This window comes from Panicum virgatum, chromosome 8K (assembly GCF_016808335.1).
Source record: "Panicum virgatum strain AP13 chromosome 8K, P.virgatum_v5, whole genome shotgun sequence".
In the NCBI taxonomy this organism is placed as follows: Eukaryota; Viridiplantae; Streptophyta; class Magnoliopsida; order Poales; family Poaceae; genus Panicum; species Panicum virgatum.
The window spans coordinates 38,376,841-38,401,981 of NC_053143.1; the positions used below are offsets into that span (position 1 = coordinate 38,376,841).

General features: G+C 46.5%; 2 protein-coding genes and 1 pseudogene across 2 annotated transcripts; 2 read left to right on the top strand and 1 right to left on the bottom strand.

Moving 5' to 3' along the window:
- Nucleotides 1–409: 409 nt before the first annotated feature.
- LOC120644568 lies at nt 410–2,038 on the top strand (annotated as a pseudogene).
- Nucleotides 2,039–3,199: 1,161 nt separating this feature from the next.
- LOC120646301 (bisdemethoxycurcumin synthase-like) lies at nt 3,200–5,482 on the top strand. The gene is made up of 2 exons (XM_039922933.1): nt 3,200–3,287; nt 3,398–5,482. The coding sequence occupies exons 1-2, from the start codon at nt 3,200–3,202 to the stop codon at nt 4,384–4,386; spliced, it is 1,077 nt and encodes a 358-aa protein (XP_039778867.1). The 3' UTR covers nt 4,387–5,482.
- Nucleotides 5,483–17,132: 11,650 nt separating this feature from the next.
- LOC120644569 (chalcone synthase C2-like) lies at nt 17,133–20,567 on the bottom strand. Its single transcript, XM_039921210.1, has 2 exons — nt 20,256–20,567; nt 17,133–18,492 (listed from the first exon to the last, which is right to left on the bottom strand). Exons 1-2 carry the CDS (start codon nt 20,449–20,451, stop codon nt 17,480–17,482), a joined length of 1,209 nt encoding a protein of 402 aa, XP_039777144.1. The 5' UTR covers nt 20,452–20,567; the 3' UTR covers nt 17,133–17,479.
- Between the last annotated feature and the right edge of the window lie 4,574 nt (nt 20,568–25,141).

Consider the following 25,141-nt stretch of genomic DNA (forward strand, 5'->3'; position numbering starts at 1 on the left):
AACAGAAGGGCAATACAGTCAATACAAAAAATACATGTGTTTTAGTATTGAAAATGAGATTAAAATGAAGAAAATGTCATGTATTCCGAAGTGCCAACGTTTCGAGTCCTATTTTAGCGAAGCAAACGTTAGGAGTCCTATTTTAGCGAAACCACTTGTTTCGAGTCCTATAATAAAAATTTTCTCCTCTGTTGGCCGTTGACGACATGAATAATTTTCGTGTGAAGACTCAAAACTTACAATCTGTTTCGTCATGTCAGTTCTTTGACAATAACTTTCAATCTCCAAGCTGATTTCGACTGCGATGCCCGGTTGTTGGCGGTTAGCATGCCACCACCTAGGCTTCTACTTTCAACTGCGTTATAAGAGAGCATCTCCTCATGTGAAGAACCATGGCGTAGGACTTCGTCCGAGTAACACTTCTGCTTCTAGCAATCCAAGAACCATGGCTCCAAGTGCCCATCCGGACACCGTCCTGTGTGACATCCATCAGAGACAGCGTGCCGATGGCCCCGCGGCAATACTGGCCATCGGCGTGGCATACCCGACGAACTGCATCCACCAAGACGACTTCACCGACTGGTACTTCCGTGTCACCAAGAGCGACCACCTCACCGAGCTCAAAGCCAAGATGAAGAAAATATGTACAGAATACAGATCATTTGATTCAGCTCAGTTCATCGAAAAGTGTCAATAGATCATATTGCCATTTACCAATCTATTTGATTCAGCTCAGTTAATAAAAAATTGTCAATTTGATTCAGCTCAGGTAATCAAAAATTGTCAACAGATTCTTGTTGCTTCCTACACATACAGGTGCCAAATCCGGCGTCAAGAAGCGCCATTTCTACCACACCGAGGAGATGATCGGCAGCCACCCGGAGATCATCGACCGCGCGGCTCCGTCGCTCGGCGCGCGGCAGGGCATCGCCGCGGCCGCCGCGCACAGCCTCGCCGCGGCGGCCGCGTCGAGGGCGATCGCGGCCTGGGGCCGCCCGGCGGCCGCCGTGACGCATCTCGTGGTCTGCACCAACGCCGGCGTCCACGAGCCGGGCGCGGACCTCCGCCTCGCTGGGCTCCTCGGGCTCCCGCCGGCCGTGCGCCGCACGCTGCTCTACCTCCACGGCTGCTCCGCCGGCGTCGCCGCGCTCCGCGTCGCCAAGGACATCGCCGAGAACAACCGCGGCTCCCGCGTGCTCGTGGCCTGCACGCAAGCCAACATCCTGATGTTCTGCGCCCCGGAGAACGCGCACATCGACCACCTCGTCGCCATGGCCCTGTTCGGCGACGGCGCCGGCGCGGTCGTCGTCGGCGCGGACCCGGCCGGCCCCGGCGGCGAGCGCCCCGTGTTCCACATGGTGTCGGCCTCGCAGACGACGTTGCCGGGCACGGAGCACGCCGTGGTGATGAACCTCACCGAGAGCGGCTTCACCAGCAGCCGCCTGTCCGTCGAGGTCCCGAGGCTTGTCCAGGGCAGCATAGAGCGGTGCCTGGTGGGCACGCTGGCGCCGCTGGGCCTCAGGCCGGACGCCGGCGGCGACGGCGGCTGGAACGGGCTCTTCTGGGCGGTGCACCCCGGCGGCCGCGCCGTCTTGGACACCTACGAGGCCGCGCTCGGTCTGGAGCCTGGGAAGCTTGCGGCAAGCCGGCACGTGCTGAGGGAGTACGGCAACATGAGCGGCGCGACGGTGATCTTTGTGCTCGACGAGATACGCCGCCGCCGGCAAGATGGCTCATCTGGCAAGGAGGAAGGGAAGGACTGCGAGTGGGGACTGGGGAGTCATGTCGGGGCTCGGGCCGGGACTCACAACGGAGACTGTAGTGTTACACATGCCACCGGCCGGCGGCCAGGATGAAAAGTACTGATTTTCGCAGCTTCCTGTAGCAAGAATAATGCGAGACAGAACGGCTAGGGTTTGATGGTCGGTAACTTGGAAAGCGGAAAAAATATACTACTAATAATGTTACTATTTGCTTGAAGGAGTGTGTATGTAAGTTTATCACTAAGGATGGTAATGGTACGGTTTTGGATTGGATATATGTGGGGTTCGGGTCTAGCGGATTCGAGTTCAGGGATGATTTCTCGGCCACAGTTTTCGGCAATGGGTTGAATAAGATGACGGCATTTTAACATCGTCAATTACCTTTCCCACGGGATCCACGTGTCGGTATCTCTATCCGATCTTCTTCACTTTCCGCTCACGGTTTCGCTCTTCGCTGATCTCAAAGTTGCGCACCATTCTTGGGTGAAATCCCGCTTAATTACTTGCAATGTAAGCTTCATTGATGTATTGCGAACCCCATTTGATTACTCATGTTCATAAATCCTTGCTGGTACGAGCTGACTCGAGGAAGGGGACATGTAGATGTAGATAGGCAACAGTTCTTTACAAGATTGGGCCAGCAGTGTCGCTGGCGGAGAGTGCAAGGGAAACGGTGAAATAAATTGATAATACATCGGTGAGGAATCTTTGCTTGTTTTGATTCGTTTCATCATGTGTCTTATTGCGAGGTTCTTTTATTGATCTTTGCTATCATTTGGACATCTCAGAAAAAATTGTCTGATTTTTTACTATGATTCAAATGCTATAGAATTTCTCTAATTCCTTCTCTCTCTTTTTTCTATCATTTGGATGGCTTGAAATTTATCTTTGGAACCTACAAACACCTAAGAAGATATGTCTTGATAAAAAAAATATTAATCCCAATAACAATATTATCATTCAATCATCAAAATCATAAACAATAACTTGGAGACCATTCCTTACAAAGCCAAAGCTAACGGATGTTGTAATCTATACTAAAAGGTGACAGATCGTGACGACGTCCCTTACCATTACCTATACCTCATCAAAGGGCTCGATCGAAGCCCAATGAGTAATGGACGTCGATAACGTAGGCTACCTTTGTAGTCCCTCTATTTCAAATTATAGATCGTTTTAGTTTTTCTAAGTTCATAGCTTTTGCTATACAATTAGGTATACACTATATCTAAATATATTGCAAAACCAAAACGACCTAACGGAGGGAGTAGTTGCAGGCAACGAACTTCATGATATGCATGCCTGTTACCTTTTCCGTTACATACAATTCACATGCATAGAAATCAACATGAATTTGGCAGAAGGAGCAGCGTTCGATCATTTTTTCCATGTGAAGATCGACATCATCAGGCATTGTACACATTGGAGGCAAATCCATGTCTCAGGACGAGTTCACCGACTGGTACTTCCGTGTCACCAAGAGCGACCACCTGACCGAGCTCAAGGCCAAGATGAAGAGAATGTGTACTGATTTCATCATTCAGTTTGATTAATCAAATCAAAACATTCAGTATGTGGAAACAACAAAGTGATCTTTTGTTGATAAGATGTCAAATTCTTGGGTGCCCCTGCAGGTGACAAGTCAGGCATCAAGAAGCGCCATTTCCACCACACCGAGGAGACGATCGGCGGGCACCCGGAGTTCCTGGACCGCGCGGCTCCGTCGCTCGGCGCGCGGCTGCGCATCTCCGCGGACGCCGTGCCCGAGCTCGCCGCCGCGGCGGCGGGGCGGGCGATCGTGGAGTGGGGCCGGCAGGCTGCCGACGTCACGCACCTCGTCGTCGCCACCAACTCCGGCGCCGACGAGCCGGGCGCCGACCTCCGCCTGGCACTTCTCCTGGGCCTCCGCCCGGCCGTGCGCCGCACCTTGCTGTACCTCCACGGGTGCTCGGCGAGCTTCGTCGCGATGCGGCTCGCCAAGGACATCGCCGAGAACAACCGCGGCGCGCGCGTGCTCGTGGCCTGCGCCCACGCCGCCGTCCTCCCCTTCGGCGCCCCCGACGAGGCCCAGCTCGACGCCCTTGTCGCCACGGCCCTCTTCAGCGACGGCGCCGGCGCGGCCATCGTCGGCGCCGGCCCGACAGACCCCGTCGAGCGCCCCATCTTCCGCATCGTGTCGTCCGCGCAGGCGACGCTGCCGGGGACGGAGCATGCCGTGGGGATCGATCTCGGCGAGGGTGGCGTCCGGTACCGCATGGCCGCTGAGGTGCCGGAGCTTGTCCGCGGCAACATAGAGCGGTGCCTGGTGGGCCCGGCGGCGGCGAGTGGCGGCGGCAGCTGGAACGGCCTTTTCTGGGCGGTAAACCCTGGCAGCCGCCCGCTGCTGGACAGCTACGAGGCCGCCCTGGGTCTGGAGGCCGGGAAGCTCGCGGCCAGCCGGCGCGTGCTGAGCGAGCACGGCAACATGTTGGCCGCGACCATCATCTTCGTCCTCGACGAGATGCGGCGGCGCCGCCAAGATGGCGAGAAGGAAGAAGGGGAGGGCTCGCAATGGGGGATCATGTCGGGGCTCGGGCCAGGGCTCACAATCGAGACAATAGATTTGCATGCCTGCACTAGCTAGCAAGGATACGCAACCAAGCAAGAGTGACAACGGGAGATCGATCTCCATATTCTCCAACACCTATGAGGGAAGATTATGTGTAATTCCAAAATTAGGCGCAATAAGTGTATGATAGAAATTATATTCCAGTGATCCATCGATGAACCATTTCCCCATGGACATATAAGCATCTTCGATAACAAAACGATTCTACTACCTCCGTCACTAGGGATGAAAACGGGACGGGAAAATCCCGTCCCGACCGGTATCGTATCTCATATAAACCATCTGTATACCTTTTTGGCAGGAAAAAACGAGAACATGAAAAAAACGGGAAAAACAGAGGCAACGGGAACGGAAACAGGAGCTTTTTCCCGACCGTTTTCACGGTTCCCGTATTCTATACGGGAATTCCCAGCGGTTTTCCCGTTTTGAGGCCCAGTCCAGAGTCACCCTCGCCCCTCAATCTCTTTTCCTGGCCCATCGCACTCCCTCTCGGCCCAAGCCCATCCGCCTCCAATAAAACTCAGCCTAGCTCCCATAGTCCCGCTCCCAGTGCGAGACCTCATCCGCCGCCGTCCGCCCAGGCCGCCGCCCGCCCGTCTGGCGTAGCCGCGCAGCACGCAGGCTCAGGCTCCCTACTCCGCTCCCAGTCCCCCGCCGGGCAGCACGCCAGTCTGCCGCCGCTGCTGCGTGCCCCGCCGCGCGCACGGGTAGCGCCGCCCTGCGCCTTACGCGATTGCGCCGCCCTGCCCCGCCGCCGCCCGGGCGCAGCCAGCAGCCGCAGCGGGAGTAGCGCCGCCCTGCGCCTGCGCCTGCGCCAGTCCTGGGATTCGTCGGGAGGAAGCATGGAGGAGGCAGCGGCACCTGTGTCATTTCATTATGTGGGTGTGTGCTTTGGTGGCTGTGTCGTTGCCTATCTGTTGGAGACTGAATGCTGCAATCATGTTTGTCTATCAAATTATCTCATGGATGTGGCACCTGTATATTGTTTGCATGTGACTGATGAATGGTTGTAACTAGTGCGCTGAGTTAAATGTTTCAAGTGGTTATATGTATTGTGTTTCCGATTTGAGTTACCGATTCCCAATCGTAATCGACATGTTCCCGACCGATATGTTTCGTTTTCGATATCTCGTAATACTGATTTCGTTTTCCCGTCCGTCTTTCATGTTTCCGTTTTCGTTCCCGGCAAAAAAAAAATACAGAAACAGAAACAGTTAGAGAGTTTTTCTACCGTTTTCAACCCTATCCGTCACAAATTAGTAACATATTATTTTAGATGCATATTTTTTATTATACATCTAGATATATATTATGTCTAGATGCATAGTAAAATTTATATTTAAAAAAAGTCAAAATGACTAATAATTTGAAACATACGGAATAGTTTAGATCTTCGGGTCTTTCAGAACGCCCAAGTACTGTACCATCTAAACTATGTTCACTACAGGAAAACAGGAGTTCACTCTGTACCTCATTCTTCGCCGTTTGTAAATCCACATGGCACACAGCGAATTCCTCCCAACGCTGTCAGTTCAACGCCACGCCGTCTGCTTACCTTTTGTCACCGTGTACCTTAAAAAACACACGGCGAAGATGTTTGCCGTGTGCCCAAAAAAATGGCACATGACAAATTCGGCCTTTGCCGTGCCCGTGGCTGCCGTCGGCCACCGTCGGCGAAAAGTTCATTGTGTGCCCGGGCGACTTCGCCGTGTGCTTGAAGCACTAGGCGAAGTCTTGAATTTCGGTAGTGTTTCAGGGTGATTTCTTCCATTCGTAATTTACAAAAGGACAGGTCCTTCCTGTGGTAGATGTTTTTTTCTTGAAATTACACGGTACAACTTAGATACTCACAGCGCACGCACACTTATTTCTATGAACGCACGTGCGTAAACTCTACCTCTATGAGCCTCGTTGTCAACGTAAACGTCGCCTACCACCGAAAGTACAATGTTATTAATCTTAAAATATTTGCTCTCATGGGGAACCGAACTTATGACTTAATATACTACCGAGACTCTAGAAACTACTAGGCTATAGACCATTTCGCTTTCTTTGGTAGATATTGACAGACTTTTTTTTACCGGCATCGTATCGTTTTCATATGAAGACTAGAAACTGACAATACGTATTTCATGTCTGTCGTACCTCCTCGCACTACCGGAAAACGTGAATTTGCTGTGTGCCTTTTTATTTGCCGTGTGCAACATTTCGAACACTGCCGTGTGCCTACCAAAAAACATACGGCAAAAAATCGGCACACGGCAAACACACCATTTGCCGTGTGCCAGATATATTGCCGAGTGCCAAATATTTGACACTCGGCAAAGACTCTTTGCCGAGTGTCAAATATTTGGCACACGACAAATATAATTTTTAAATCTAATTTTGAACCACTAAATAAATTTAAATGAAGAAGTTTTTGCCTACAAAGTTGTGTAACTTCACAAGATCTACAACTTTTATATAAATTTTTTATTTTTTGATAAAGTGATGGGTAAATTTGTTCACAAAATTGATACCTCTCTGATATAGTTTCAAAAACTATAAATGAGACCTATAATATTTGTAAACAGTATTACTACCACTATGCCCAATGAGAAAAAAAATTAAAATAAAAATTGTTGATCTTCAGAGGTTGAACAAGTTTGTAGTTGAAATTTTTTTTAAATTTGAAATCATCTTGTCAACGAAAAGTACGTTTGAACTTCTCAAATTTGAAATTCAAATTTTGTAAAAGACATCGGATGGAGAAAGTACCAAAACGAAAGTTGTAGATCTCGAAAAATTATGAAACTTTATATTTGATAACCTTTTAATTTGAATTTGTTTAGGACCTCAAACAAACCATTTACTGTTTTACACAAAAAAATGAAAAAAACATTTGCCGAGTGTTTTTATTGCGCACTCGGCAAAGAGGCCATGTCATCAATCCACACCCATAAGATGGAGCTCTCCTATTTGTCCCCTCCTCCCCTACCAGACCCCCTCTCATTTCTCTCTCTCTCGAGCGCTAGCCGGCGGGGGCACCCAGCGGCGGCGGCGGCGCGGGCCTCGCGCAGCGGCAGCAGCGCAGCCCCGAGTGGCGGTTGGCGCAACGAGGGCCTCAAGGCGCGTTGGTGCGGCCGGCCCCGGACGGTGACCGGCGGCGCGGCCGCGGGAGGCGGTGGCCCGACCCCGGATGGCAACAGGCGGGGGCGCCCGCGGGCGGCGGCAGCTCGGCCACGGGCGGCGGTGCCTCCTCTCCTGGCTGGCCGGTGTGGTGGTGGTGGCCGGCACTGCCGCTGCAGCGGCTGCCAGTGTTTTTTTTTTTGGAAAATTGTTTGCCGAGTGTCGCTCTGACACACGGTAAAGTCTTTGCCGAGTGTTCGAGAAAGAGCACACGGCAAAGTGGCTCTTTGTCGATGTTTGGATGCCGTGTGAACTTTGCCGTGTGTTACACACGGCAAAAGCTTTGCCCTGTGCAAAATAGCCTTTGCCATATGCCTATGGCACACGGCAAACGCACTGGCTCCCGTAGTGTCTTGTATACATACGCACCTCGGACCGGTAGCAATACTGCTGAGCCGACATCAGTCACTTTTGCGAAGTTATGGAGCTGGGCTCTTGTTTCTGACCAGTTTGGCCAATAAAAATCAAACACGACTTGTGCAGAGCTCTTTTGTTAGCTCTGGTCACCTAGTTGTTAGCTCTGCTCCGCTGAGACCCAACTCTATAGGCTTCTGTTAATTGTTCAGCACAATTCAAGTTCCATCAACTAAAAGTACATGGCTCCATGGTGTCCTCGCCCTCGCCGTCCTGCTACACCCGTCGCAGGGTGTCCTCTTCATCGTCGTTGCTCTCGCCGTCGCCGCCAACATTATTATACCTCAATATTATGGCATTCACAAAACACACACATCAACATATTAAAAATTACTAGGAGCTGATTTTTCAGAATTTTGTTCAGAATTAATAAAATTTTGTTCAGAATATATAGACTTGTGTCAAACCAACATTCAGGAGAATCTTCGTTATGGGCTGGCCTGGGCTAGTGCGTCACGCTTTATCTGCCGGTTGGATAAATTTTGTTCAGAATTAGGACTGGCCTGGGCTACCCATTCAGAAAAATGCGGCTTGAGCTAGAAGTCAACATGCTTTATGGGCTGGGCCTGGAAAGGTGCGTGTACTCGGTTGAGATTGCCGGCCCATGATAACGTCGAACACTCTCGCCTGTTTCTTTGCGAAAACTTCCGCGGAGGCTATTCCTCGCGTGCGCTACTGCAGCGCGTCCTATCGCAGAAGGGGGAGACGGAGTCCCTGCCAGGTGGGCCCGCACGACACTATTCTTCTTCTACCTCTGGATCTCGCGATGGTGGTGGCGCCGGGGTTAGGGAAGGGGATTGCCGGGGTCTTGGGGGTGGTTGGTGGGGCGGAGCGGCCGCCGGCGAGGTCGTCGGCGGCCGGGGTGGTGGTGGGAGGCGGCGGTCTTTAGGGTTTGGGTTGCCGGGGGGTGGGATGGCTCCATGGCCTCCGGCTATAGAAGAGGAGGCCGGGGGCGGGGGCGGCCAGGCGGTGGCGGCGGATCGACCGGCGGAGGGCGCGGCGGCGCGGGAGCGCCGCCGGCCGGGCGGGGCCGGACAACCGGTGGGCGGGGCCGGCGGCGGCGAGGAGAAGGCGGCGGCGCGCGGCGGCGAGCTCGGTTAGGGAAGGCGGCGGTGGAGGGCGGCGGCGGAGGCGCCGAGGGCGGCGCCGGAGCCTGGGAGGCGGGGGAGCGTGGGGCGGAGCGTAGCTGCGACAACTCGGCGCGAGCTCGCGCGAGCGAGGAATAGACGCCCCCAAAACTTCTGGTTCTCGGCGCGGAAGAAGAAAGGCTGGGTCTAGGAGGATGGCGAATTGGGCGGACCAGCTGTAGCGCCAGCTCGTCGGCCGTGGCCTCGCCGTCGCCTCCATTCGCCGGCCGTGGCCTCGTTGCCTCCCGCGCACCTTCTTCCCAGGTCAAACCACGCGCCCTCCACAGGGTTGTATCGAATAAAAGAAGAAGTGGAGTAGCGATTGTACATTCTTTTAGGGGGGACTAGCGATTGCAAATACTCCCTCCGTTCCATATTTCCATACCAAATTCCAAATTATAGGTTATTTGATTTTTCTTACCCAACTTTGACCACTCGTTATATTCAAAAAAATTGTGCAAACATATTTAAATTTAAATCTTTTTTTTGAAAAACTTGTATCGATAATGCAAGCTACAACAAAGAAGTGATATTTTGTACAAATTTTTAAATAAGATGAGTGGTCAAACTTGGATAAAAAAAGTCAAATGATATATAATTTAGAATGGAACAAGATAAACAATCACGACTCAGGATGCAGAAGAAGCTTTGGCTTGGGCTACGCAATGGCCCTTCTGGGCCTAATTGTTTAAGTGGCTATGCATCATGACATGAGCTTGAAGACTTGGCCTACAAGTTTTCACAGGGCCTGACCACCTAATAAAACGAGAATTCTAAATATGGATGATTTTACAAACTGGTTTCGGGGCGATTAGGGATAACGTGCGTTATCCTGTGTTGATTATTCTTTTTTTTTTGAAAACAAGGTAGGAGCACTGCCGATGCATTTAAGAAGAGAAGCAAGCGGGTTCCAGGTTTACAGATTTATATTACATAATAAACTAAAAATCGTCAACAAGATGAAGTAAACATTATTAAACATTATAAAACTTAGAACGCCTCGGGTGTGCCACAAACCACCCTCCTCAGATTGATTTCCTCCTTGATCAAAAGCACCACCTGATGCGGCTGCAGACTTTTGTGTTGAAAGACCCTTCTATTTCTCTCTTTCCAAATGTTCCACGTTGTGTAAGAAAGAATTGCTGCCACTGAGTGCTTTTGTGCCTGATTCAGATGCTCCATGCTTCTGTTCCACCAAGCTTCTACACCTTCATCTTGATCTGCTGGTACCTGAATCACACCAGCCATCCAGGTGCTAATCAGATGCCAAACATGCCTTGCAAAAGGTCAGTGCAGGCATAGATGTGCCGCTGTTTCAAACACCTGATCACACAAAGCACAATTAGTATCACAAGGCCAATTCCTAACTACAAGCTTGTCAGTCCTGTGTTGATTAGGCCAGTCTCAGTGGGAGTTTCATGAACACAGATACCTAGACTAGAAACTAGGTAACCGTGCCAGATGAGTTTCATGGTGATGAAACTCTCCTCACATCCCATGAAACTCCATCATTCTCTCTCCTTACCACATCAGCAAAATTAATGATATTTAATGTCATGAAACTCTCCATAAAACCCCCACTGAGACTAGCCTTAGTCGTGCAAGGGATCACGGGGATGGTTCCTCGTTACTTGGGCCGAAATTAAGAAGACAGGTTGGTCCAAATATCGGTTCGCGGAAAACATCAAAGTTCTTTTTGGAACATTTGTTTGAATGCGAAATGATTTTTTTATTACTAGAACAATTGTTCCAGCAACAACAAAAATTCACCAACAAAAAAATTATTCCGTCCTATATGATGGTTTGGTTGTCAGTCACACATGTGACTGTTAATATTTTATCTGATTTCACTCACTTTTATATGGCTATTATTTGTGTTGTTTTATTAGTTGATGCTTTTATTTGTAGGCCAATTTAGTTTTTTATCATTTCATTCGTTTTGGCCTATATAGCTAAAAGCTTTCTATTATATTATTTATTTGAAAAAAAACAGAAATATGGCCTTGCTAGATTTTTTTGTCTAAATTATGACTAAAAATGATGGTCAATTACATTTTTTATTTGGAGCAGAAGTTTAGCAATTTCTTTAACAGTTTCACTGTCGTAAACATTCGTTTCCTAGTGCCACCCCCCCCCCCCCCCCCAAAATATCTCACACTAGTGGAGCAGTGGGGATTGGTCCCACAATGACCATAGATTTGACGAGCTGTTGTATGGATTCTCTCACTTTATTTTTGGGTTTCGATTCCGTAGTAATAATTAACCGTACGTAGCTATCTGTCACCAGCGTTAATAAGATGACAACACTCTTCATCAAGTGTCATATGATCACCGCTTCTCACGTCTCATTCTCACCAACTTTCCCAGCTTACACAGCACAGCAAATTAACTGAACTTGCATTACATATATACACCATATATACCCTGCACACCAGTGCACCACAAACACAAAATCGCCACCTCCCTTCACCAACAAAAGTCTACAGACAGCGATCCATCCATGTCTAAAAAAGTGATGTCCTTGACTCCTTGTGAACGTGCTACCTAACACGTAGGACACTTCTACTTCTTGCATATCCTATATACACATTCAGCATCAGAAGTTCAGAAAAGATCATGCATGTAACTTGCACACATCACAAGATGTGTACACTATTGACTATATACCACAACATCAAAATAGCGTCCGACATGAATCACTGAAAGCAGAGAGAATTACCGATAAACAATTAGTCGGTAAAAATATCTAACGGACCATTAGTCGGTACTTCAAGTTTTCCCATCTGCATATCAGTCATTATAGATCTTTAGATTCTCCAATGAGCTATCTGTCGGCAATTCACAATAATTAGGTCAAACTATCAGTCGGTATACATGGATCATGATGAAAAGCAGATGTGTGGCTCATCTTTCTTTTTTAGTTCAGAATTAAAATTTATAATTGGTATTTCTCCCTAATAAAAACTTGTGATAAGAAAAGATAGACAGTTAAACACGCATGCACCGCTAATAATAAGTTGATGCACGCTGACCTAATAACGCGTATCCTGAGATTTATATGAAAAATAATCCAAAAGGTTCATTGTATTCCTCGTTACATCACCTGCAAGAGCTTTTGCATGTGTGTCCGTACCTGAATTGTCCTTGACGGGTACACTGAAGCTGATTGATGAGCAAAGTGCAGCTGCTAGTACGACCTTTTGGATTTTGATGGAACAACATGAGTGCTTGCTGTAGGTTCCAAATTTAAAGGGGACGAGGTTGTTGGATGGACAATGGGATTGATGGATAAAGGCAGCCGAGCTACACAGATAGCTAAACGTGATTGAATTTTATGTGTTTTCTTTCTTTAGGGGTTGCCGACGATGAGGCACATAAAGTGCAAACTAATCCGCTGGACTTGTTTGTAGATTATAAGAAAAGAATGTGTTCGAGAATCAGTACCATTATTTGGATGTAGTAGAAATTTGTTTTTTTGTTGTTTTCACGCTAGCTTTCTGGGCTGGAATGTCCATACACCAGAGAAAAAGGAAAGAGATAAAAGGTTTCAACTGCAAACTAATTAACCTGGAAATTGAAGGTTAATACACTAGCCAAGAGTGAAAAAGAACGCGACCATCGATCGAGATTTATTTGAGTGATCGATCTTTCTAGCTCCTTGACATTTTGCACCCCACAAGAAGCTTATTATTAACGTGCACAACATCTGATGGGGGAGGGATATATCCGTAAATTCTGCAAAACCACTGGTTTCACAAGCTTGTTTTATCTTTTGTCTCTCATCCTCACTTTGTACACACGTTGGCATACTAGTGAAAGGTTGAAGTATAAGTAGTACTTTCTTTAATAAAGACTGAGATATATAGGGCATCTCAGTCTCATGTCAACTCAGGTGGCTATAACCCTGCTTGCGTAATAAACATTTTGCTTATGTGACAGGCTAGACAAGTTAGAGCAGACAGGAGAGATAATGACTACTAGTTTTTTTTTTTGAATCAATGACTACTAGTTATTTTATTTTTTTAATAAATGACTACTAGTTATTAGAAAGTCTACTACTCATGTTTACTAGACCTGCCGTTACGCTAATAAAGATTTATCACACCTGAACTAAATTAGTACCAGCGTAATTAACACCGGTACTAATAAATGACTACTAGTTATTAGAAAGTCTACTACTCTTCATGGGACTGGGAGGACACGTCCTTAAGGAGATCAAGAGTGATGTTGCTGCAATATTTCCAATCTCCACTCCGGCCCTAATTAACACTTTGACACAAGAGTAGTAGTTGGCCATGTCATTTGATTCATTTTTATGATCGAACCACTACATCTTTAGATACTTCAGTGACAAGTTCATAACTACTTGTGGCATGTATGGCTTTGTACAAAGACAACCTGGTTTGTCAAGAAATTGTGATAACCAGTGCAAGTGGTATGAGGACAACCCACATGACAGTCGTTATGGACACTTTCCTTTTGCGAGAAAGAGGTTATGAACACCATGTTTGATTAGTTTTAGAATCTGACTAAAGGAATATCAGGAAAAGTCTGGTTTGCACACTCGAACTATCATAAAAGTCTAATTTTTAACCTTCAACTGTACAAAACCGAATAACAAGGGCCAACCAACTATCAGAACCAGACAAGTTTGACCCTTCGGGTGGTTTCAAAGGTGGTTTTATATTTTTTAAAAATATAAAATTCTAATAGATCTAAATAATAATAAGAACTAATTTATTTTAAATCAGAAAAAAATATGAAACTAGTGCCAATGTTTTTTCAAAATGTAACATATCTATAATTGCTCTATCTGAATCTTATTTATTGAAAAATAATAGGTATAACTACAAGAAACTAAATACTATGAACATAAAGGATTCGATTAACTGACAAGAAAAATGCCAATAGATAGGTTACATTTTAGAAAACTTTTAGTATCTATTTTGTATTCTTTTTATTTAAAATAAATTATTTGTTAATCTTTAGTTAAAATTGAATATTTTAATTTTAATAAAATAAAAAATCACATCTAAAACCACCCAAAGGGCCAAATTTATCTGGTTTCGATAGTTGGATGGTCTCTATTATCTGATTTTGTAGTTGAAAGTTAAAAATCGAACTTTTATGATAGTTCGAGGGTGTAAATAAACTAGACTATTTACTAGAATGCCTACGAGAGGTCGAGCTTTTATAAATCGTCTGTCATCCTGTCCGTCATCCCCAGGGCCGTCGATGCCTCCCTTCCTGTACGGCGAGGTATGGGCGAGGTGGGCGACCGCACCGGGCCCCCAAAAATCTTGTATTATCTTGATAAGCTAGTAATTCTCTAGAAATCATGTATGCTTGGATTAATTCAAGTTACTTTTCTAAACTCAACTTGTTGAAATCCTACTTGCTCTCTACTACTCCCTTCATCCTAAATTATTAGTCATTTTGGCTTTTTTAGATACATCGATTTTGCTATGCACCTAGACATGATTATCTAGATGCATAGCAAAAATTATGCATTAAAAAGCCAAAACGACTAATGATTTGAGACAGAGAGAGTATATGACACAAGAGGACTCAATAATGGACTATCAAAAGTAGCACATTAAAATAGAGTGTTGAGTGAAAGTATACTTATATTAGTTTAGGGTCCCAACTTGCAATTCGCAGCGGGGCCTCAAGAATTCTTGGAGACGGCCCTGCTCACCCTTCTGTCGGTCTGTCCATGCATGTAAAACGTAAGGAGACAACTAACTAAGGCATTGTTTGGTTCAAGGGACTTTTTTTAAGTCTCTGGAACTTTTTAGTATTTAAAAGTATTAAATAAAAGTTAATTATCAAACTAACTGCAGAACCCTGGAGCTAAATTGCGGATGGTCACGTAGCATCACTGTAACAAATTATGAATTAATTAGGCTCATCAAATTTGTCTCGCGAATTAGCACTCAGTTGTCAAAAAACATTTATAAACAAATTTTATTTAATAATATGAAATAGTAAGATTCTTTTTGATATGATAGGGACTTATGAGAAAAATTCTGAAACAAACCAGGCCTAAATCACCAACCAGTCTACCTACCACGCGCGTGCATGTACAAATGCAGCTCTCAGCCTTTCCCTATAACTAGGATACCCCTTGTGGCGTGCCGGCAGCCTAGCCGTCGGTTCTGCTACTATGTTGACCACACAGTGCTGCCGATCGGTTGGTGATTGGTCGTGGTCCCAGGCCTGTGGGGCCAGCATGGAAGTAATGTGACGGTGCCACAATGCTACAAATTAATTGTGCTATATTACGCGTTAACACTTCTTTTTACTAAAAGGGCGACTTATTGAGCTATCATGCATATATGCATCTGTCAGTTAGTATGCCACAACAGGCGTGTAGGCTTCCTTGACCTCCACCGTGAACATAACACGAGACTTTTTTTTTTTTTTTGCGAGAAGGTGTGTAGACTTCCATGTGTGTAAGTTGTGGATACTAGGATCTGAACTCTGGTAAATGCATTGGTACCGTCATGTCTACCACCACACGGAAAGATGGATTGTTCGCTAGCTATCATCTATGTGTTATTCCTTACTCTAGAATATTCTACGCCTGTGAGCAGTCTCGTTGTCCCGGGTCTGACATGGGCAGTTCCTTCTTCAGCCATGAAAAGTTCAAACTCCCTTCTTTAGTCCTATTATATCTTCTATCTCTTCTTTGGTCCTACCGTCAAGTTTGTCAATTAACTCGCACAAACAGTAACTTGTAATTTTGGACCCCCCTTTTCTTGACTAAAACGACCTCCAAACCACCTTCAATATTCATAGAACTTCTTTTACAGTGATACAACTGATGGAGTTGAATCCATTTTGTAAAAAAAAAATGATATGTAGCATTTCCAATCTTAAAATTAAAATTGACCATATTAGGCTACTTTTTATGACTATCTGATATTTTATGGTACAAAAATATTATCCAATAATTGATTAAAAATACCTAATATTTCTAAGATAAGATATATTAATTTATAAAATTATTTTGAACTATATTTTACTTACAAAATTTTGAAGTTCTTTAAAAAAATTAAACTTTCTTTCAAAAAATAATTTTTTAACAGAACCATATGATACAAAATAATTTTGTGTCATAAAAAGTTTTATAAATATTGGAGGTGATTTGGAGGTCGTTTTAGTCAAGAAAAGGGGGTGACAATCACAAGTTACGGTTCATGCGAGTTAACTGATAGATTTGACGGTAGGACTAAAGAAGGGATAGATAGAAGATAAAAACGGGTTCAAAGAAAGAAGTTTAAACTTTTTAGGATCAAAGAAGGGACTGCCATTTTTTTCAGAGCCATACAAGAAATCTACCCTAGCAAATGGCCATTCTGGCGAGGTGATCATTGTGGGATGTAGAATCAACAGAGGCTGTGTTTAGTTCCAAAATTTCTCTCTCCAAACTTTACTATTCACATATCACATCAAATCTTTTACTTCATGCATGGAGCATTAAATGTAGATAAATAAAAAAACTAATTGCATAGTTTTGATGTACACGACGAGATGAATTTTTTGAGCCTAGTTAGGTCATGATAGGACAACAATTATCACAAACAAACGAAAAGTGCTACAGTGTGCCACAGTGTCCGATGTGACTCTTTTTACCACTATTTTACGGATCTAAACACAGCCGCTGTTGGAGATTATGGTTGCTGTGTTGCTATAGTGTGTGTAGTACTAGTGAGGCATGATGCTTGTTGCGCATGCCTTTTTCAGACATGTCGTCAAATGTTGTCTTTTTTTTATCTCTGATTTATCATCAGTACATAATGTCAGAACCTTGCTCGCTATTTTACAAAAAACAAATCCTAGAATACAGAAAGGTTGACTTTTTTTTACTCCTGATTTATCAACAACACAGAGCGGCGGCAAAAACTTGCTGGCTCATTTCAAAAAGAAAAATCTTAACAAAATACGAGCATAATTATTAGGATACAGAAAAGTTGATGAGAGCTAGCTAACAGCACTGTGTGCCTCTCATATTAGTGTTAATCGAATTGAATAATGCCATAGCCATTGTTGCTCACCTCCACATTATAATAATTAATTAATCTTCTTCACCAAATAATATAAAATAGAATCCAGCCAAGCTTGTCTTACACAGGTATACAATACCTCACCATCCGTAATTAATTAATACTACTAAATGGCACTCGATCGATCTTACGGTTTTACCCTTGATCTAGCTCGCCCTTAAAATTCATCAGGTTCCAGGGCTTACTTACAGTACATGCATGCAAAATAAAGAGTAATAGGTCGTAGCGTCTAGTAGATGACAAATGATGCAGAAAGAACGACGTTATTCGCGTGACGGGTCGTCGATCGGAGGCGGAGGCGGCAAATAATGTTGCCGGTGATGGGGACGATCATGCGGCGGCGGCGCCGGCGGTGATGGGGACGCTGTGGAGGACGACGGTCTCGACGGTGAGGCCGGGGCCGAAGCCGAAGAGGACGCCCCAGTCGAGGCCCTCGCCGGTGGTGGCGCAGCCGTCCTCGGCGGAGCGCTTGCGCATCTCGTCGAGGATGAAGAGCACGCAGGCGCTGGACATGTTGCCGTACTCGGCGAGGACGTGCCGGGTGGCGCGCATCCGGGCCTTGTCCAGGCTCACCTTGGCCTCCACCTGGTCCAGGATGGCCGGGCCCCCCGGGTGCGCCACCCAGAAGATGGAGTTCCAGTCGGAGATGCCCAGCGGCGCGAACGCCGCCTCCAGCGCGCGCTCGATGTTCTTGGAGATGAGCCCCGGCACGTCCTTGAGCAGGTGGAACGTGAGCCCGACCTCGCGGAGGTGCCCGTCGATGGCGCCCTCCGAGTCCGGCAGCAGCGTCTGCGCCGCCGACACCAGCTGGAACAGCGGCCGCTCCGCGCGCTCGTCGGGGTCGGCGCCGACGATCACCGCGGCGGCGCCGTCGCCGAACAGCGCCTGCCCCACCAGCGAGTCGAGGTGGGACTCGGAGGGCCCCCGGAAGGTGACGGCGGTGATCTCGGAGCACACCACCAGCACCCGCGCGCCGCGGTTGTTCTCGGCGAGGTCCTTGGCGACGCGCAGCACCGTGCCGCCGGCGAAGCAGCCCTGCTGGTACATCATGAGGCGGTTCACGGAGGGGCGCAGGCCCAGCAGCTTGGTGAGCTGGTAGTCGGCGCCGGGCATGTCGACGCCGGAGGTGGTGCAGAAGACGAGGTGCGTGATGCGGGACCGCGGCTGGCCCCACTCCTTGAGCGCCTTCTGCGCCGCCGCCTTGCCGAGCTTGGGCACCTCCACCACCACGATGTCCTGCCGCGCGTCCAGCGACGGCGCCATGTAGGCGCACATGTTGGGGTTCTCCGCCAGGAACTCCTCCGTCAGGTGCATGTAGCGCTTCCGGATCATCGATTTGTCGCCTGTATTATTGAGCGCGGCATGCAAGAAATTAATTGAAAACCAGCAGCCACACAACGGAACAACCACGCGCGCGCCACCCGACGTCGGCGACGGCGACGCCGCCAGCGCACGGACGTCAAGGCATGTCATGTCAGCTACCCTTCTTCTTTAATTTCTCCATACAGCTAGCGACAGGTCAAATTAACCAAACGGTTAATCTCCTAGCTACGTTAATTAATCTGCAGGGAGTTACTGATGCAGGTGTCAGGTGCTAATCGATCTGGCCTGTGGGCGCGCGCGGCCAACCGCTGCATGTCACGTCAGCTTCTACAGAAAGAAGCCAACCGTGCTTGGCTGGGTTTGGAATCCTATTCCTCTCCGTTGTTGGTAAGACTGAAGAGAGATGCATGGGGGAATTTGGGAATGAACTAGGAAGCAGCTAGCTAGCCAGTTAGCTCCTGTGTGCAGTGAGCACAGCAACTGTCAACTAACCAAACTAGAGTACGTAGTATCAGGGGGGAAAAAAGAACTGCTACAAAAAGGTTGCTGTCAAAATCTGGAAGCTGGCCATGTGAGTGAGATCGAGAACTCGCACGATCATCATCAGCCAGACAGCCATTTGTGTGGCACCTCGTGACACCTACGTCCAAATCCATCAAGCAAAAGCTTAGCCTCACCCCCCGTGCATACGCCTGTTTAATTAAAGTTTGCTCCCCCGGCCTGGATTGACGTTGCATGCTCGCCTACATAAATTTTAAAAATTTTATTTACAAAAACAGAAATTTTATGTTTTTTTCTTAAAAAAAGTAGGACCGGTGCATCGATCTTGTCGCCGGCGTGGCATGCATGTCGGCGGCAAGGCGCCAAGCAAGCAGCAGCAAAGGGATCGGCAGGCCGGCAGCAAGCTGGCACTGCATGTCGCCGGAGTTGGATGCTGCTTGTTCTATTCTAGCATGTTGTTACTAGTTTAGAGTTTACATGTTAATTAGGTGTTCCTACTTTAACTTTTGTAAAGAAAAATACTGAATGAGGAGTAACAAACTTTTACTGTCCAGGCAGTTACTTTAGAATAAAATCCGTGTTGTTGGCCCGGCCGGCCGGTTGACCCTCCTTTTTGTTATCCCAAATACGGCCATGCTTCTTGTGTGTGCATGGAGATGGAGGACAAGGTTGCAGTTACCTAACCTAATTAGGTGTGTTGGTCCTGTCACTGCACCCAAAATCCTGGAACACAAGGTTTTTAGGGTGCAGAAGTTTAGCCTGCTTCCTACCAGTTACCTGTCGAGAAATTCTACCCCAATTGTAAACAAAAAAAAATTCCTTCAGCTTGTTTATTTATTTATCTTCTCGACGTCAGAGAGGTGTGCTTCACATCGCCAGAGGAAGTTTTTCATGCATGTTAAGTGGTGAAAATTAGAGACTGTACATATATCTAACCCTTGCCGAAACATCTACTATTCATTCTACTTGACCGCCAGACCTACATCCTGCCGTGAATCAGATGCTCCGGATCACTTTCTGCACCTGACGGTTGATGTAAGCATGTGTGTGCAGTGAATCAGATGTTGATCAGAATCACTTCTGCCTCTCTGCTGATGACGGCAGAGATGTGTGTGCGCGCGCGCGTGACGTGAGAGCTAGCACTACAATCTATGGATGAGATCACGATGCGCACGCACACACACCAGGTCATCACCAGCAGCATGTGCTGCATATGGAAGTGGTAGATAGCTGCTAGTGCTCACACACACACATCTACTATTCAAAAAAAAAAAGTACTCACACATCCGCTTGAACTTCTCCTTGAGGTCGGTGAGGTGGTCGCTCTTGGTGACCCGGAAGTAGTAGTCCGGGTAGTCGGCCTGGTGCACGCAGTTGGCCGGCGTCGCCGTCCCGATGGCCAGCACGGTGGCCGGACCCGACGCGCGCTGCGCCTTCCTCACCTCCTCCACCGTCACCGCCGCCGCCGCACCGGCCATCGTCTCGCTCAGCTCCGATCCGGCGTGGCTCCGCTCGCGTTGTACCAGAGGCTTGCCGGAGCTGCGACGAGCTGGGCTAGCTAGCTGCGGAGGAGGCAAGAGGCGATGGCTGCTGGGAGCTCGCTGCAATGGCACAGGAGCGGTTATATAGGCCGGGGCGGGGGGCGAGTGGACGGTGGAGATGGGGTTAGGTCAGGTGGACGGGCGGATGGCGGCCACGGCGCGCCCCGCCACGCGTGTGTGCCAACGGATCCCGCCACGGGACGATGCCGCCCGGGGGCGCCGGGGTTAGTTGGGTCGCGTGGCCACGGGCAGCGGCAGCGAGGCGTAGCTGGGAGCCGCGGTCGCGGGCGCTCGGCTCGCCGCGGGGTAGCAGCAGCCAGCAGACGGCTACACACGCTGACGAGTCAGCATGCGCTAGCTCCTGCGTGTGAACGGGCGAACGGCCGGTGAGGTCGATCGGGGCTCGTCATGTACGGTCTCCATCGTCGTATGGTATCGTACGTCACCGGTATGGGTATGGCCATGGCATTGTCATTTTCAATTCTCTGCTTTTCTGCATTTCCGCGCGAGGAAGAGTACGTACCGGCCGGCCGGGACCGGCGTACGGATGCCTAATTTTGATTTGTTTCGTTTGTATGGGGTTTCGTCTTTGCAAAGTGCGGGGGGCGAGGGATGCGAATGACGGGGGAGTTTGGAGATCTTCGAGCGCTTGCCATGTATTTCCTTGCTCGTCAAGTACACGGATGCTCGTACCAATAATAAACGCACGCAAACACACCGTAGGTCCGTACCCCTTTGCCATTGGTGTAACGGAACGGAGAATCATATATACTCCCTCCGTCCTGAGATAGATATATAAGACATTTTGATTTGTTCTAAGTCTAAGTTTGAAGAAATTAATACAGAAAAATATTGACATCTAATTAATAGCACATGAAATAAGTGAATTATGACAATATATTTTTTAGTGAATCTAATTGTTTACTATTTAGGTTTAATAGATCGGTCTCATGAATTAGTCTCCATTTATGCAGTTAGTTTTATAGTTAGCTCATGTTCAGTCCTCCTAATTAGCATCCAAACATCTGATGTGACAAGGGACTAAAGTTTAGTTTGAGGATCTAGAATAGTAGTTGTGCCTAGGCCACTTTCTTGGTCTTGGCAAGAGTTGATTTTTAGTGCTAAGAGTTGATTTTGTTTCTTTATGCCGAATGCATGTGTTATGATTGTTGCGTCCAATAAGTTGGAAATTAAAAGTCTTCTCATACACTATATCCCCAAATTTCCTAGAATTTGAGCCGGCATTTTAGAGTTACCACGTATGTCTTGAATCTACAAAAATTCAATAAATTTATAATTAGAAGATATTTTTTATAATATTATGATTTTGGAGTGTCTAACTGAAAATTAAACCTATAAGAGTAAATTTAAAAAATATGGTTTGATCAAGAAAACTAAAACCAATGATTATAAAACAAAAATATTAAACTAGTACCAAAGTACTCCTTTCGTCCAGAAAAGAATGAAGTGTAGCTTTTCTCACGCAGACCAAAGAATAAATAAAAAGACCAATATACCCCTAGTACTACTACAAACAGGTAGTCGAGGCAAATGATAACATCTGTCCTAACCAATTAAATATTGCTCTCCTCCACACAACAAATTACTGTATACATCAATATTTAAATGGAGAGGAGAGGGCTTCTCCGAACAATAGGTCACTGTATACATCAATATTCAAATGGAGAAGGGAGAGCTCAAGCGCCAGATGACTAAAAGAAGTTACTGGAAAGCTCTACAGCCAACTTCACAGCCTACAGTATTTATTAAAAATATAACCTATTGGCTGGTGCTCTATTCAGATCTTATTAACTAAAAAGTAATAGGTGTAATTTTAAACATAAAAGTTACTAAATGTAGAAACAAATTATATCAACATAACGGACAAGTATAGTATCAACAGATAGGTTTTATTTTTAGAAAATATGGGTACAACTTTCAAATTTTATTCTAATTTAAAATGAATTACTTACATTTTTAGATTAAACTTGACTTTTTTAAACTTTTACCTTTGAAACCACTCACTCAAGTGGCCAAATTTATCTTGTTCCAATAGTGGATAGCTATCCGTATCCGATTTTATAGTTGAAGAATGTAAATAGACTTTTCTAATAGTTGAGGAGCCACTATTAAAAAAAAAGCCTCATCAGTACCGGGTGACCAGCTTTAGTCCTGGGTTTTCAACCAGTACTAGGAAACGAGACTAAAGGTCTAGTCTTCAGCACCGGGTAAACTACTGCCCGGTACTAAAGGTCACGCTGATGGAAGCAGGAGCCCGTTTAGTATTGGTTGGTGCTCTATTTAGATATTATTTATCAAAAAATAATAGGTATAATTGCAAACACAAAAAGATACTACACGTAGAAATGAATTAGATCGAAGTAACTGAAAAGAGTGGTTTCATTTTTAGAAAATATGGGTGCTAGTTTCATTTTTTTCTAATTTTAAATGAATTACTTATATTCTTTAGATTAAACTTGATTTTCTTTATTTTTTATAAAATATAAAACCACCTTTGAAACCATCCAAGAACTAAATTTTTCTAGTTTCAATAGTTGGATAGCTATCGTTACCCAATTTTATAGTTGAAGGATGGTGTCGGGTATCAATATTAGGGATACTCAAAGACGGGGGGATTGACAGCTAAGCAACTCGTTAAGCCAAAAAGCGACCGCACTGAACCGCCTTGCCCGACCTCCGCGGAAAGGCTCCGCCACGCCCGACCCACTAAGAAGGGCTCCGCTTTGCCCGACCAATGCGGGAGGGGTCCGCCTGGCCCGACCTTTGACCCAGCGTTGGGAGTGCGCCCGACCAATAGGAGGTCTCACAAATGCCCGCGCCACACAGAGACTGACAGCAACCTGGGTGGACAGGCGAGAAGACACGCCCTGACGCAACGAACAGTGAAGCTAGCGTACCCCCCGTTGTAGCTTACGACGTTGTAGGTCACAAGGTAGGGTGTGCCGCGCCTCAACGGAGGTGCCTCCATGTTCTCCACTCCGCAGACCATGCGACGAGACTGATCTGGCCGCGGCGGAGGAGGACGGTGATGGCGGGCCCAGTGGGGCCCATGATGATCGGAGGATGGAGTGTCAACGGGGAAGCGGGTCCCCCATATCCAGTAGCACGAAGGAGGCTCCACCCTGGCTTGAGACATCAGACTCTCCTTCTCTCTCTATTGTATTCCGTCCTCTCTCTCTTGTCATATAAAAGAGAGATGACGGCCCCCGCGAGAGGGAAGAGGCTCTGGAGAGGCTCATAACCGCCCCAACGACAACAGCATACGACTCTCTATAGCTCCATTCTACGCGCGCGTGCACACACACAAAGATAGATAGTTGTGGCGCTCTGTCCTCCTCCCGCGACTGAGGACTGGGAGCAAGAACACCCATGCATGCTGCAATAGAGACTTGTGGTACCCATCCCTCTCTCTCGGTCGTTTGTACCCCCTACTGCAAACTGATGCAAGACATGCGAGTTGCCACGAACTGGATATAGGGTATTCGGCCCGAACCAGTATAATCCTTGTGTCTTCTTGCATACCATCTGCACCTAAACGCGCAATCCACGAAAATCACTAGCCCGTGGTAATAAACACCTATAGATGGAAACAAACTTTTCTGATAGTTGAAGAGCGTAAACTGAACTTATCCCTGAATATAAATATTTTATAAAAATTTGATCAAATTTAATACAGTTTGACTTGGAATAAAACTGAAAAGGTACCTTTTTTAAGACGAAGGGAGCACGTGCCCATACATTATTGACGCCGGTCATATAGCTTATTGGTCCGTACCTTGGAGAGCCTGTTTACCACATGACTTTGTAAGGCACCAAGGTACTTGCATGCACAGGAGTAATAAGTTGGAGCATATCGACCATAGTAATAGAAAAAATGATTTGGTGACACAGGGATGGATCATGTCCTGGGCTTGTGAGTTACGTTGATTTGGTGACACTGTCCCTTAGATTGAAAATACATGGTGCATTGTTTAGGACGCCAACCTGGTATACAGTGTGGTAATTTGACCAAAAATTCTGCAGAAACATGGCATTTCCAAGTAACATAATTAAATATTTTCAAAACACGAATTATGGTGAATTTAGTAAGATTTATCTATTGTAAATCTACATTGTTCTTTATATGTTGATATGATGGTCCATGTTAAAGGAAAGTTTGATCATGAGAAATCCTAAAACAACATCTATTTTAATTTGATCTAGAGGGAGTAGTAATAATTAAGTAAGATCCCTAAGACTGCGGTAGTTGTAATTACTCATGCTAAAAGTTTGTTATGCTCCTAAAAACCATCCAAATAGATACGAATCTCAATATATATGTACAGACTTTTTAGTTCGATGAGGTGAAAATTTGTTAACAAGTCCTTCTCAATGCTTGCCTGGAGTGGCATAGTTACATGAATAAATTGAAGTTGGTAGGTGTGGGAAATACATATCCTCCCATTCTCCTATGTCTCTATCAACCATGAGCTTTTTTTTAGACCAAAGACCTCTTGGGTCCTGCTTGTATTGAAAGCAAGGGGTGAACAGTTTGCTGGAGTTACCAGCTTACAGAAAGTCGCATAGGGTCACACCACAGGACAAGAAACTGGGTAAAAGCTGACGT

Coding starts and splice junctions, on each gene's coding strand:
- LOC120646301 (XM_039922933.1), top strand. CDS start 3,200: ATGTCTCAGGACGAGTTCACCGACTGGTACTTCCGTGTCACCAAGAGC. Junction 3,288..3,397: donor GGCCAAGATGAAGAGAATGT/GTACTGATTTCA, acceptor GTGCCCCTGCAG/GTGACAAGTCAGGCATCAAG.
- LOC120644569 (XM_039921210.1), bottom strand. CDS start 20,451: ATGGCCGGTGCGGCGGCGGCGGTGACGGTGGAGGAGGTGAGGAAGGCG. Junction 18,493..20,255: donor GGAGAAGTTCAAGCGGATGT/GTGAGTACTTTT, acceptor TCAATAATACAG/GCGACAAATCGATGATCCGG.